Source organism: Apiospora marii (genome assembly GCF_038362585.1).
Source record: "Apiospora marii strain CBS 49790 chromosome Unknown utg000003l_segment0_segment0, whole genome shotgun sequence".
In the NCBI taxonomy this organism is placed as follows: domain Eukaryota; kingdom Fungi; phylum Ascomycota; class Sordariomycetes; order Amphisphaeriales; family Apiosporaceae; genus Apiospora; species Apiospora marii.
The window spans coordinates 2,113,627-2,127,319 of NW_027117374.1; the positions used below are offsets into that span (position 1 = coordinate 2,113,627).

The window sequence follows — 13,693 nt, forward strand, 5'->3', positions numbered from 1 at the left end:
AAGCTACATGGGTCAGACCAAATGGTTCTTACCTACAAGTACAGGCTCTCTCTCTCTCTCTCTCTGCCTTCATACTTTAGTCATATCGGATGTCGGTGTAGCAAGATCCAAACTTGGAAGGCACTTGTCCCGAAGGCGAAGCCAGGCATCCAGGGGAGAGGCATAACGAATGCATTCGAGAGCAATTGGCTTTTTTTCCGAGCACCCAGCTGACGAGGGTTTCTGACGAGGGTAGGTGGAGGGGTCCTTGGCCTGCCCTTCTGGCCTGCCCTTGATAAGGTTGGAAGACCAGAGCTACGAATCAGCGGTCCCGGTGTCGAGAATGATCGACCTAGATGCCCCATGGCCTCTCCACAATCCGCTCCGCTCTGCCCGAACTCTTAGGAGTTTGGGAACGTGCAACCCCCACACTTGACACCACCCACCCCCAAGATCCCGAAATGCCAACCTGCCAAATGCTTGACAAATGGCTGGACAAATGTTCGTGAACGGCCGCATATTCGAAGGTGGATGTCGCCGGTCGGGGGAGGGGAAGCGGGGGGCCCACTTCCTTCTACTTCCATCGGGGCATCACAGTGACAACAGCGAATGGCGGATATATATACATACATGCACTTGGATTGTAGGTGGTTGTTGTGCTATCTCGGAAGGAGCCCCGGCCAAGCAGCTATGCCTTAAAAGCTAACCAGGCCCGAGGCCACAAAGGCACCCCAAGAATAGGTAACCGAATACAGCTTGGAGTACTATTATATATATATATATATATTCCTATTAAGAGGGGACCCTTCATGTCATATATGTGATCTGTCAGAAACGAAGCCGGATTTTTCTTATCGAGAGCGCGTTTTATTCCCCCATCACTGACCATGTATGTAGTAGCTCATGGCCAAAGGCCATCAGAAGAAAATGCCACCGCTTTCTCTTGGAACCATTGGTAACACAAGCTAACACCAACACACATCGGACAGGCTGGCTTGCCTCCCCAACCCAGAGGGGAGACTAGCCTATCACAGCTTGAGCAGCTTGGCACGAGTACGCGCTACCTACTAAAGATGCATAGAACTTATAGTCATAGCGCAATCCTTAGTTGAGCCTCTATTACCACATGTCCCCCTATTTATTTGCTTCTTCTGGGTGAGATTTCACAACCACCAACATATTTCCTGACTTAGGTAATGATTTTACGTCTCAAGGCAATTGCCAAGTCAACAAGCCAAGGCCGGGCACCAGGCCACACGCTAGCACTTACATAAGAATCGCACACCGGCGAGACCTCGTCTCGATCAATCATGGGCCCGGCTTCATTCCCCCCCCCCCCTTTACCGCCCTTTTGTGCCATGGCCCGGCCTGGATGAAGTAGAAGAAAGCACTCGTCTGCTGAGACACTGCACTCGGACGATGGACTGCATATGATGGGCAGACTTGCAGGGGGGAGGGTCCAGCTCCCTAGACATCTAACGAGCAAGAAAAGGAATTATTCTACAACGGTCAAGTGTGTCTCATACAGCTGCAAAGTCTGAAGGGTGGGGGCGCGCGGTGAGGGACGACGCATGCCGTCAAAGCCCATCGTTCTTTCTAAATGAACATTGAGTTTACATTAGGCTGGGTATCTGTCAGACATGTACTAGAACTCCAAATGACATATCAATCGCCGCTTCAAATGCGGCTTGGGTGGGTGGGGTTGACTACCTGCCGTCCTTCCCAGCCGGCAGAAGCACGCGAGGTCATATCACAAGAGGCGGCTGTTGCTGCTGCTGCTGCTACAACATCAGGATGGGCAAAGCACGGTGCATTTGTTTGTATGCGGGTGAATAAAAGGCGTAACAAGTTGCTTCTCTCTCATTTCCGCTGTCTCTGAGTGCATTCCCTAATGCAGCCCCAGAGGCAGCCAGCCAGACTCCATACCCATCCATGCAATATGAGATACAAATGACCAAATCAAACTATAGCTTGGTATCTCGTGCTGTAAACTAGTCCTGGCAGGCCCCTTGTCACCCTCACCTGGCCATCCAAAAAGCAAACCCGTAGGAAAAAACCAAAGTGAAACCCAAACTGCGCGCGCACACCAAGACCCAGTGGTATATCCCATCAACGAAATGTCGGTTCCAAAACAAAACCGAGTTAAACAATAACAAAACGAGAGTCGCCTCTCTGGCCCGATTGGATGATGCCGGGGGCTTCTTGCGCCCGAAATCTCCACCGGACAGTGTCTTTCTTTTCCTCCGAAACAACCAGAAATTGATCAAAAGCCAACGCCCCTCGAGGTCATATCGAGTCTATGCATTGTCCCATTCGTGCATGCCGCCAAGTTGCATGTTGTCCAGAAAAGCAGAGCTTAAAACAAAACACCCAAAGTCCCAAATTCCCTTCAATCCTTGTGCCGTACCGTGTCCCTTTGCCATCCGAGGCCCTGTTTCCTTCTATAACCGTGTTGTTGTTGTTGTTGTTGTTGTTGCTTTGTTTCGCCCTGTCCCTCCCTGAGGTTTCCTAATGCTGTGATGCTGTGATGCTGTGCTAAATCGAAAAGACCGATTGGCCATAAAAACAGTCGGTGAAAAAGGGTCGTAATTCGTGAATCGACAAGATGTCGATGTTTTCTCTATACTCTCTTGCTCAAGAGATATCCTTTCGGTCGTCGACGTAAAAATACGTAAAGTATACTGCTCTGCAGCAGGCCCAATAAACGTGAGCCACCAAGCGTTCTCGCACTAAGAATTGCTTAGTTGGTGGAAGGCGCAGCCTCAACGTCGCCCTGGGACTTCTCGTCGTATGTCTTCTGCGTGGGGATGCGCAGGGCAATGAATGCTCCAGCAATAGTAACAAGAGCACTGAACCACCAAGCAAGACCCGAGTAGCCTGTGTCAAGGCCAAAAGCGTAAAGCATACCCGACACAGCAGGGGCGAGGGCACGGCACAAGCTTGCTGTGGAAGCAGCAACGCCGTTGATGGTACCAAGAGCCCGCTGGCTGGGAGCAGCGTCGGCAGTAAGCATAGCGTTGCTAGGGTAGGCGAGACTCGAGAAGGTCGACTTCCACACAATGATGAAGCAAATGCCGATCATGCGGAGGTTGTCGGGTAGCAGCACAAGGTATGGTGTCACCAAGTAGAGCGCAAAGTAGGCTACGGCCACAAGCTGGAACACGCGGAGGTGTCCCAGGCGCCCGATAGCGAAAGGAACGAGGAATGCGTTGATCAGCATCGAGTAGATGCCCTGGCCGCTCATCAAGACGCCGGTTTCCGCGGTACTGAATCCGAAACCGCCCACAAATTTGAAGGGCAGGGCCATCGGCTTGGGAGGGTTCGGTGCTTCGGTGGCAAGGAAAGTTGGCAGCAGAGAGTCAAAGGTCATTGTGTGGCTAGTGGAAAGTTAGCAAGAGAACTCGTTCTAATGATTCTGAGAGGACCTACAATGCGAGAATGCCGAAAGCAACTACGTTGAGTATAACGGGGCGTGTAAATTTCTTCGAGTTCGGTGCATTTGCCGCGGTCATCTCATCGAGGCTGAGCGTATCCGGTTGCTCGGCAATGGGTCGGGCAGTGTTGATGCGTGGCGAGTTTGCTGGCGAGTTCTCGGTAGTTCGGTAACCTGGCAGCTGTTCTTCGGGGGCCAAAAGGGGCTGATATTCAGACGCTGAGGCAAACTTGGAGTCCCGGTCAGAGTCAGTCTTCTTCGACCAAAGACCTGAAACCTTAGCGGTGAGCCAGTTGCCGAATTCAACTCCGCGATCCTGTTGCTGCTTCTTCTCGAAGTGAGTCTCTTCGAGGAAAAGAAATCCAGTGACGACTCCAACTAATACAACAAAGGCGCTGAACAGGTTAGGGAGAAGGTATGGGTAAGCGTCCCAGACGGATCCCTTGGCGAATAGGTCAGGGTAGGTTTCGCAAGGCTTTGCGAGAGCTCCGCCGATCATAGGACCGATAATCGACCCAATGCACCATACAATTGGCATCATTGTGAAGGCGCGCGCTACAGGCACTGTTAGTCGCTTGAACTCGAAGTTCTGCTGGAAGACAACTCACGTCGATGCTCTTTGGCAGTCACCAGTTCAGTCACGGTGGACTGAAGAACTCCCATGTTGCCATTGAGCAAGCCTCCAACGGCGCGCGCGGCAAGAGCCACCCAAAGATTCTGCGCGAATCCAAAGATCAAGACGCTCACTGCAGTACCCATGAGACCAGTTAGCAGGACAGGCTTGCGGCCGACTCTGTCGCTCAGGCGACCCCAGAGGAAGCCCGTCGAAAATTCGGCAAAGGTGAATGCCGATGTCACTAAGCCTGCGTAGAACGAGATTTTGTTGTGGTCATCTGTGATGTGAAAGTCCTTGACCATGTAGTAAACGTAGGGAAATATGCCCATGAAAGCGATAGGCTCGCAAATGCGGCAGATAGCTGGCGAACGGTTAGTTCAAGGCTTGCAATAGATGTCCGCATGGACGGACGAGTCGAGCTGGGCCACTCAACATACCTAATACAAGCATCTGTCTCCGCGGGAAAGGTGGTGCCACGGTCTGTACGGGAAGAAGGGATCCCTTCGAGTGGCGGGAGGTCTCATGACCCCGGGCTTCAGGTGTAGTCATGATGGCGGTGGTTGACGTATTTGCTGGTCAAGCCGAAGAAGTGTAACAACCTGATGGTTCACGTGAGAGTTTTCTAGGCCACAGGCCTTGAGCTGTACACGGGACGGTTGGTGTAGTTGCTCCACGAGTGATCTGGTATGTAGCAGCTGGGCTGAGAGGTCATCGACGTCACCTTTGAGGGTGGTGGAAGTGACGGCTGTGATGACGTTGTTGGCTGCTTGCAAGTAAGGAATGGGTAAGTGAAGACAATCTCCAAGTATGGACGACTTGGAAGAGGCAAGGCAACGACTGGGTGATTATATCGGAATCTTGTAAAGATGGAAGGAGAAGGTTGACGGCCAGCAGACTACGACGGATCGAGAAAGATGGGATAATATGTATAAGTAGTCAGTCCAGTCGTGGGGAGTGGAGTCCGTAGGGCAGAGCTACATGTCAGTCAAACAAGGAGTTCTGAGGTACCATGCGGAAGATAAATTGGTTTTCCTGTAAGATTGAACCGGCGGTGACAGGATCCAGAAAAGCAAGCGAATGTGAGACTTGAATAGACGATCCTCCCCCAGGTACAAGGTGCCTAGGTGCCCCCGGTGAGTGAGGCGATAGTGTCCAAAGTGGCATGGGAGCCTCTGGAACTCGTTCCGTACCACTGGTTTCGCTGTGGAGCCCATGGGCTCGTTTGCATGTATTACTTGTGGACAGCGAGGTACAAGTATTATGGATGGGTGTATGCCGGTACTAGCACGAAGCTGACGTAGGAGTCATCTTCTCCTAACAAGCCATGCTGGGATCCGGCTATAAGATGAGAATCCCCGGTCAAGAATGACAGGGCGGCCGGTGGAAACATCGTCTTAACCACATGGATTGGATAAGTGGGTTGGACCTCACGACGTTGAGGGTGATCCCTGTAGACCGTGGCCGATGGGCTCAACTTGCTTTTGACCAGGGGTTGGCTCACTGCCCGCCAGCACCGGGGTGAGGGAAAAAAAAAAGTATGCGCCAAACCTCGGACGATTACAAAGATGGAGACACAAATTAAGAGTTCCCCCTAACCTAGATGCTAAAAAGAAAGGAAGGAAGAATCCAAACGGCGCTTGTCCTAAAGAGGCAGCACCCCTTCCATGCAACTGGACTTGGTAATCACATCGAACAGGAGGAAATCTCATTGGACAGCCCGCCAGTCACATCCCGGCACATCCAATGCGTCCCAGGTGGATCACCATACCGGGTGGAGGATCTGAGAGCGGACTACAGTAACCCTCAGGTCTACTCTGTCCTGTTCTGTCCCAGAAGTCCAGGCGGTGAGGGAAGTGATCGCAGCAATGCTGGGCTCGGATGCAGTCATCCTCACGGGACCACGCCGTATGTCGTGGCAGCTTATCTATCGGGAAGTCCAACTCCAGCAGATCAGAGACAGACAGACAGGCGGACAGCGGGAGCAAGAGCACTTCGGATCAGTGACCGAGGGTGCGCGGCTGGCCTGCACGTGCTGCCTCTGGCTGTACGAGGCCGGGAAGGGGGCGCGAGATCTCTCAATTGCTATGTTACGCCCGAGTTGTAGTTTCCGCAAGTCGTGGCTGCTTGTGGGAGGGAGCCGGCACCAATCCCAAGGATGATTGACGTAGCAGGCCGTGGGCTGCCGTACCAGCCGAGAAATGGCCCGCAGAATATAAACAGGAGACAACAGGTATTTGATGTGTGTGCACGTAAAGTAAGGTGGGATTTTCTTTTCGATACCTGACGGGAATTCCTGGTACTGGTACCAAAAGCCGATGACGATCTGCTGTTGGTTTGAAGAAAAAAAAAGTTTGGTTGACTGGACTGATGTGAGCTGGCAGCTACCGACCGCCGCCTACCCCCTCCAGTACCCAGCAGCCCAGGGCGTGCTAACGTAGCGTCGGGACTTTGGGGCTCCAGTTCCTGAGTGGCGCAGCTGCCAACAGAGTCTGACGCATCGAATTGAAAATATCTGGGTTGGCCAGCAAGGACGAGCAGCAAGCATGCGATGCCATCCAAGCTCTCCGATTCGATGGTCGGATTGGTTTGAAGTAACATGTTGCACATGATTCCATGATGCATCTGGGTCTTGCTTGTCATGGCGGTCTGCCGGCAATAATAATCTGTCGGCCGGTTTCTGTTTTATTTCTTCCTCAGTTGGAAGATCACCCACGAACCTTAATTTAGCTCATCTTAACTTCGGCGCACGAGAAGGAAAAAGAGAAGCGAAAGAAAAAATAAAAACGGACCGGCACCCGCTTCCACGGCTCCGTGACTGTATACCAAAGTACATCGATATAGTCGGCTGCAGGTGGAATATAAACAACTGCACACCAGCCCGAGTATAGGATCGATGCTCCAGGTACGCAAGCGAGAGGCACTGTGAGTCGTCGGGTAGGGAATTCCCACCCTCCGTCACACCATATTGGGAATTGGGCTAATGCTATTTGTTTCCTTTCCCCAGGCTGCACCTTTGATGTCTTATCTGGCACTAACATTGAAATGACTTAGGTCGGATATGTGAGCGCAGAGAAGGCCATACCCAGTTGCCGGCCTCTGCTGCTGATTGCATGCAGTGCAGCGCCGCGCAGCCCTGCATTGTTCCTCTTGCCTCGATGGATAGCTGCTGTGCAGTCCAGATCAATTGTTACAGAGGCCTCAATTGCCCTCGGGCCGAGCCAGCGAGAGACCCAAGCAGTCTTGTGTTGTTCTTGCAGTAGGATTGTGAAACCAGAGCATCGATTCGATGCTACCATTCATCTCGTGATCCGGAGGATTTAACGGCGAGTTGCATACAGAATGCGATCTCCTGCTCGTTACCATGTTTTGTCTCTTCGCGGATTCGCGACGTGTAGAGTATCGGTGTACCTGATCTACACCGTACATATGTACTACCGTCGTGTTCAGCTCCCTAACCCTGGCCCCATTAGCTGAACTCGCGTGGCCCTGTTGGGATCATGAAAGGCGTGGCCGATAGCCACGGCGTGCTGCCAGGAAAGTGTATTGGTTCGGCGGATACATCATCTACAACCACTCATCTCTTTCGCCAACGCATATCCCATTCAACGGCTGTGATTGCTGGCTGTCAGTTCAAGAAGGAGTCAGCCAGCCTTGCTTATACACGACTGAGAGCAATGTTGCTACCTATTGTCCAACCACGGTTTGCCTGCCCCCGTACCCAAGTATATCCCGTGGGATCTCAACAACCCAATCAGGGATTGTTTCCTCTGGGGGTTAGGTCATTCTGGGTAAATCTACATCGGCTAGTATGGATTCCAAGCATCCGAATCCTGGTAACGAACAACCCGCTTTCTATGAGGGAGGAGACCGACTACTGCAACTCCCGGCCGTCATTTGGACCGGGGAAGCAAAAGAAACGAAGAGACAAATGATCCGGTGAGTTCCTCGCTTGACTGTCGGGTGATTTGTGCGCCTCATCAAATTTTCGCACCGGTAAACGAGTTTCAAAACAAAACCTGGAAAGCTTCTTTCGCAAAGAAAACAAAATAATAATAATCAAAAATCGAAAAATAAAATAAAACTCTAGTGTGATGTAGTGACGCGCCTAAGTAAAACTGGACTGTATATACATACCGTACCGCCTGTCCTGTCTGTCCTGTACGAGCACACATTGGATGCGTCGGGATGGGTAGCAAAAGGTTGCGGCGAATCAGCATGGAAGCACGTCCAGGTTCTGCGCAGCGCTGCATAGGGCCCGGGGAAGCGTCGCAGAAGTGCCGGCAGTGATCGCCACGTTGCTGCGAGCAGTGCAGGAGTTATTTTAATACAACGCTATCAAGCGCAGCAAGCAGCAGCCCGACCCAGAGCGAGTACGTACCGGCCGTACTGCCACCAGCGCGGCCGGCGATTCCCTGCTCATTGTGTGACAGGAACAGCTCAACGGGTCACGCCCGGCGTCAAGCCACCATCTCTGAATAACTGGGGTTTCGTGTTTGGTGGAGATTTCAGCTTCCATTCTTTCCCACAGCTTCCGTACAGTACACCACCCTGCAGCAATGCACCGATTGCGATTGTACGAGCAGAGGCGCCCCGTGCACGCCCAAGATACAGTACATGCCCATGTACAGTACCGCTACACAGGAGACTGGAGTGATTGTGACGAAACACGGCGGGCCAGGAGGGGAACACTATGGTTCAATTTTCAAGGGGCTCGGTAATAGCTCCGTTCTAGAAGAATTCTATCAGTGGAGCTAGTGACTGGAGACAGCAAATCTCATTTCCATTTCTTTCTCATGACCCAATGTTCATTTCTGCAATTATCGTATCCATTGGCGTTTGAGGAAGGCTGGGTTCATCCCCGGAAAGCCGGAGGGCCAGGTGCCAGGTTGTCACCAATTCGACCTTCAGGGTCTCCTGCATCGCAAATGCAGAGACAGACATATGCAACAGTGACACATTGAGTAATCGGGTGGAATGCTGTAATATGTTTTCCTACTTTGCAAAACCGTAGCGTATGCATGTGCCTGTCGATCATGGTCGGTTGCTCGCTATATCCATATCCACCCAATGTATATGTGGTTCGCGCGCGAGTATCGAACTGATTGGCATTATGAGCTTCTACTCATGCCGTCATGTTCTTCTCGAAAACGATCGCCGGGTCCTGACTTGGGGCCGACCAACAATCTAAAAATCCGTTTCAGCACAAGCTGTCTGAGCTTGCTTGTCTTAGTCGCCCCCTTTTTGCGGGCCCCTCCTATCCTCGCATTGGTGAGAGATCATCTGACTTGCAAGTAATCCAGGTACGGGTAAGCTTTTCCCTTGCCTTGATCGGGTAATGCAGGTTTTAGCAACGTATCCTCAAGACCGGCGACGCGGGAGGGGACGGGGCAGGATAGGAGAAAAGTTGGCATGCAGACGCAAAGAAGGAAAATCACGAGATTGCACAAGTGTTGATCGCGTTAAAGATAACATTGCCTGTTAGTTCTCGGGTGTCAGGCGAGGAAGTCGGGCCTAGCAAAAAGGCCAGCACCAATTGGAGGCAAGCAAAACGGGCACATCCACATGCATGCGTTCATCTGTTCCTCCTCACGCATGCATGTCATGCAGCTTTGAGATGCACACTTTTGGGAGCTATATCGAACCAGCATCCGGGGCAAGGCTCGCTTCCTTCCTGGTCCTTGAACCCTGTTTGCTTTGCCAAGATGGTCCATCAATCAACTCCTTACTGACTGACCGAGGGTACGGAGTAATAAAGTTTGCATCGAAAGCGAGCCAGCAGCAGCGCGCAGGTTCGCGCTCCTCCAAACGGAAATGCCCTCTACTTACCTGGAATCCTCCCGAGAAGCCCGATCTAGTTAGTCTCGGACATGGCTTTTTCTTCTGCTGCTGCTTGTTACATATCTCGAAGGCTCAAGCGTGATCTATTATTACTCCTGCCATCATTACGGATCTGAAATGAGTCCCTTCCAGCTGGAGATCGGTAGTTGGACGATTGAAACGCGAAGTCCCCGAGGCGTGTGCGTGCATCTCGTGCTGAGGAGCGCGAACTGGGTAACCACTGCGTCGTGCTAGCGTTGCAAAAGAGGAGCAAAGAAGCGCACCATTCTTGCTGGGTCAATTTGATTGAGTGGCGCTTAACTGTGACGAGAGCGAGGCAAACCAGGGGTGGCTTGTCCAAGAGCGAAGCACTCATTTGGCTTGGCTACCCGACTGGCAGACTGGTCTCCTGACTGGCCCCGCGGCTCGTCCGCCGGGTTGCCGTTCTCAGAGTCTCTTAGACGCGGCACCGGCAAGCCCGAAGAAACAGAACTACTGTTGAGCTAGGCGGGTACCTGACGCTACGAACTGGTTCTGGAAAATAAAGGAGAATAATAGTCATTGGCCAATCACTTTTCACAATCGACTGGTCTTGTTGGTGTCTAGGTTTCGTCTGAAATAGCGTGGCCCCGTTCTGGGAAAGCCGGCAGCGTCCCGAATGGACGGTTTCAGTCCGCCGTTGGATCTGTCTCTTTTTTTGCTTCCTCATCGTTGCTGCATAGATTAATAAGAAGCTTCTCTTAGCGCGGGCGCGAGCAGGAGGTAGGAAGAAAAAATGGGGGGGGCCGGCGTGTGGCTGTCTAGATTTGTGCAACTCTGTTTTTGATTAAAAAATGTACAGACTCGCATCCGACTTGCTGCTATCCTAGCCCGTCGCACACAAGCTCGCTCGGGTCCATGGAAAGACTTACCCGGCTCCCCGGGGGCTCTCTCGCACATGCCCAGACAAGCCCGCCCCTCTCAACAACCCAGCCTGCCATGCCTGCTCTCTCCCTGCTGCAGCGCCATGATGGTATCCATAAAAAGCTTCCATGCTAGGCTGGGGCCTCCCTTCTCTCGATGTTCGAGCGGATTGCCAGAACAAGACTGGCTCTGGTTGCATGATATGGTGGTGTGTTCAAGCAAGCATCTGGCACGCACACACGCATCTCTCTCCTCTCACGCACATACACAGACACAGGCACAGGCACAGATACACACCACACCACCACTTGGCGAGGGATGAGACACGTTTCCTGTCAAGGCGGTGAGAGCCCGCATACTTGCGAGACAAAAGTGCAACGGTTGGGAAGAAATATATGCCCAACGGCTAATTATTTCGTCATTGTTTGAAAGGGGAAAAAAGTGACCCATGGCGCACGAGGTTTGTCTAATCGGGACCGCATTTTGATACCTCGGATACTGCCTTGGGGTTTGCTGTATCCAAGCCGGCTTGATATGACCGTGTGTGGTGGCAGGGTCCTTTCTGTAAGGCTGCGCACTCTCACACGACCCGATCGAAAGCGGCCTGCCTGCCTGTACGTGCATCCGAGTCGAAGCCTTGCATGCACTCTCGGAAGATAACCAGAGCGTTCCTGCGATGACGTTGACGTTTCCCTACATGAAGGGTCGCGACCTGGGGTCTCTCATGCAGGTAGGAAGAAAAAGGACCCAAAAAAGAAAGAAAAGAAAAAGAAAAAGAAAGCTAGGCACTCACTCACAGCACAGCAGGCGGAAACAAACACAAACACACAGAGCCCGGCGGCGGTCAACCTTGTGCCCACTGCAATGGCAGCCCAGTTTCTGTATTCTTGGTTGCCTTGCTTGGAGGTTCCGTTAAGGCAACCTCGCCTGGGTTACACAGCTTTCCCGCCTGACAGAGGTTGTCGCGCACTGGCGAGACGATCCCCGCGCCCACTCTCCAAATCTCATGCCGTCGGGGGCATGCCTCTGCGGCTTCCTGGAGCGAGGCGCGTTGCATCCACATTGACCTGAGCAACACCAGGTCACAGTGGCCGAGACAGCTGCGTCTGGCATCTATGAGTTGGCATTCCAACTAGCATACTCGCCCGGCCCTGCCTACGCCAATCAGAAAGTTGGACGGCAATCCTATGGGCCACCACCTTCAAGTCGGTGGGATGCCGGTGGAGGTTGGGGATGTGAGTGACTGAGCAGTGCATATTAACCGTCCACCCCAAATTGGAGGTCGGCGACATCGGCACGACTTTTGCACCCTCGTCACGTCAAACAAAAAGTACGGCTCTATATTGATGGAAAAGGCGCTTCGCCGGCCGTTGATGCCCGACTGTCGAGGCCCGCTCACCGGTGAGTTCAAGTTACCAGTCCACCAGGTTTTATTTCGGGTTCGAACGTTTCGTATCCGACAAAGGTCTCAACGCCTGTTGCTGCCTACATGGCACGTTTCCTGAGGGGAGCCGCTCTCGGACGTTGGAGAAGCTGCTGTCCCGGCTGAAAGCGGTCGAATGAGGTGTTGTTGTTTTTTTTGGACATGGTTGCCGAATGAGATTGCCTTGATTTGTCACAAATGGTTTCGACAAACGTCGACAAACTTTGGTCCGTTGGTGCAATTGATGATGGCGACCAGACTCCAGCACAAACCCAACCCAGGATAATGTGATACGTCAGTATGGCCTGGCTGTTGGATGGACTCACCACCACCACCTTCGGATGTGAGGCGTTCAAGCTGCGCTCTGCTGCGGGCGGAGCCCGACACGGTGTGACATTGGACACTTCATTGTTATGATTGTCATGCATTATTGCGATCGGATAGTATGTATCGACTGATGATCTGCCCCAAGGTAGTCTGACCCCATGCACGTAGGCGCTAATGGGCTCTGCGGGCGTAAGAAAGCACCGTTATCGTGGCTTGGTGTTAAAGTCAACACCCATAGGTATCAGTCCGAGAGAGCCCAGGCCAAGCCAGTGTCGAGGGTTTGGGACCAAAGAGGTTGCATACCCATGTCGTCGGCGACGGATTTGTAGGGTATATTAGCGGCAAAGTATGGGCAACGAACCAGAATCCACGTAAGATTTGCATGGCGACTTCTTCACCGGTCTCACTGAGGGTGTGTTGGGCTACTAGAGAAGCGCAAACCCAGCGGAGGCAGGTCTATAATTACTATCAGACCACCATTCGTACTGCCATGCCTCTCTCCGGGCCACGGGAGGAGCGTCTCGGCCCGTCGCTTCCTTGACCACATCTTCATACCACCACGTCCTGCACTGCACTGCACTGCACTGCACTGCATTTGTGACCAATTGGAATCGCACCTGACCTGTCACAACTAAACACTGTAGGAATGGCACATTTCCCAAATTGGCTTCGACGGTCAACATGTCACTCGCAGTGAGTTGACCTCCTATGCACTTAAACATGACGAATCAGCGCAGTCTTAGGCTTAATGCCCCTCCCTAGAATGGAATCGGTTTCTCAATCGGGTGGTCAGGTACAAGTCTGTCCGGGCGAATCAGAGGGCTTGCTGCGCTGAGAGATGCCTGATCTAGCTTTGGCTTGATTTTCGTGCTTGCCGCCGTTGAGGCGAGGAGACCAATGGACTGCACGTCGGTATCACCACCTTGACTGACGGTGGGTATAAGGAAAAGTCATCTGACCATCTTCGAGGCTGCGAGGCTGGCGATTGTGCCATAGGCGACACCAGAAACCAACAAGGGTGGTTATTGACTAGGGTTTGTGATTTCTGACGATAATCTGACGTTACACACTTACATGACTTCTGTTTCAGGGCATTGCACCCCTCCAAAAACACATATAATTTACTCACCGAAAGCATGGGAGTAGTGGACCACAGTTGATTGGACCGTGACCTTGTGAAAAGATACCGCAAGAA

The 13,693-nt window shown here is 52.4% G+C and overlaps 1 protein-coding gene across 1 annotated transcript; it reads right to left on the reverse strand.

The window, feature by feature from the left end:
* Nucleotides 1-2,719: 2,719 nt before the first annotated feature.
* PG985_004167 (uncharacterized protein) lies at nucleotides 2,720-4,577 on the reverse strand (the record flags this gene model as incomplete). Its single annotated transcript, XM_066823936.1, has 4 exons — nucleotides 2,720-3,356; nucleotides 3,409-3,967; nucleotides 4,021-4,389; nucleotides 4,466-4,577. The coding sequence occupies 4 exons, from the start codon at nucleotides 4,575-4,577 to the stop codon at nucleotides 2,720-2,722; spliced, it is 1,677 nt and encodes a 558-aa protein (XP_066687096.1).
* Between the last annotated feature and the right edge of the window lie 9,116 nt (nucleotides 4,578-13,693).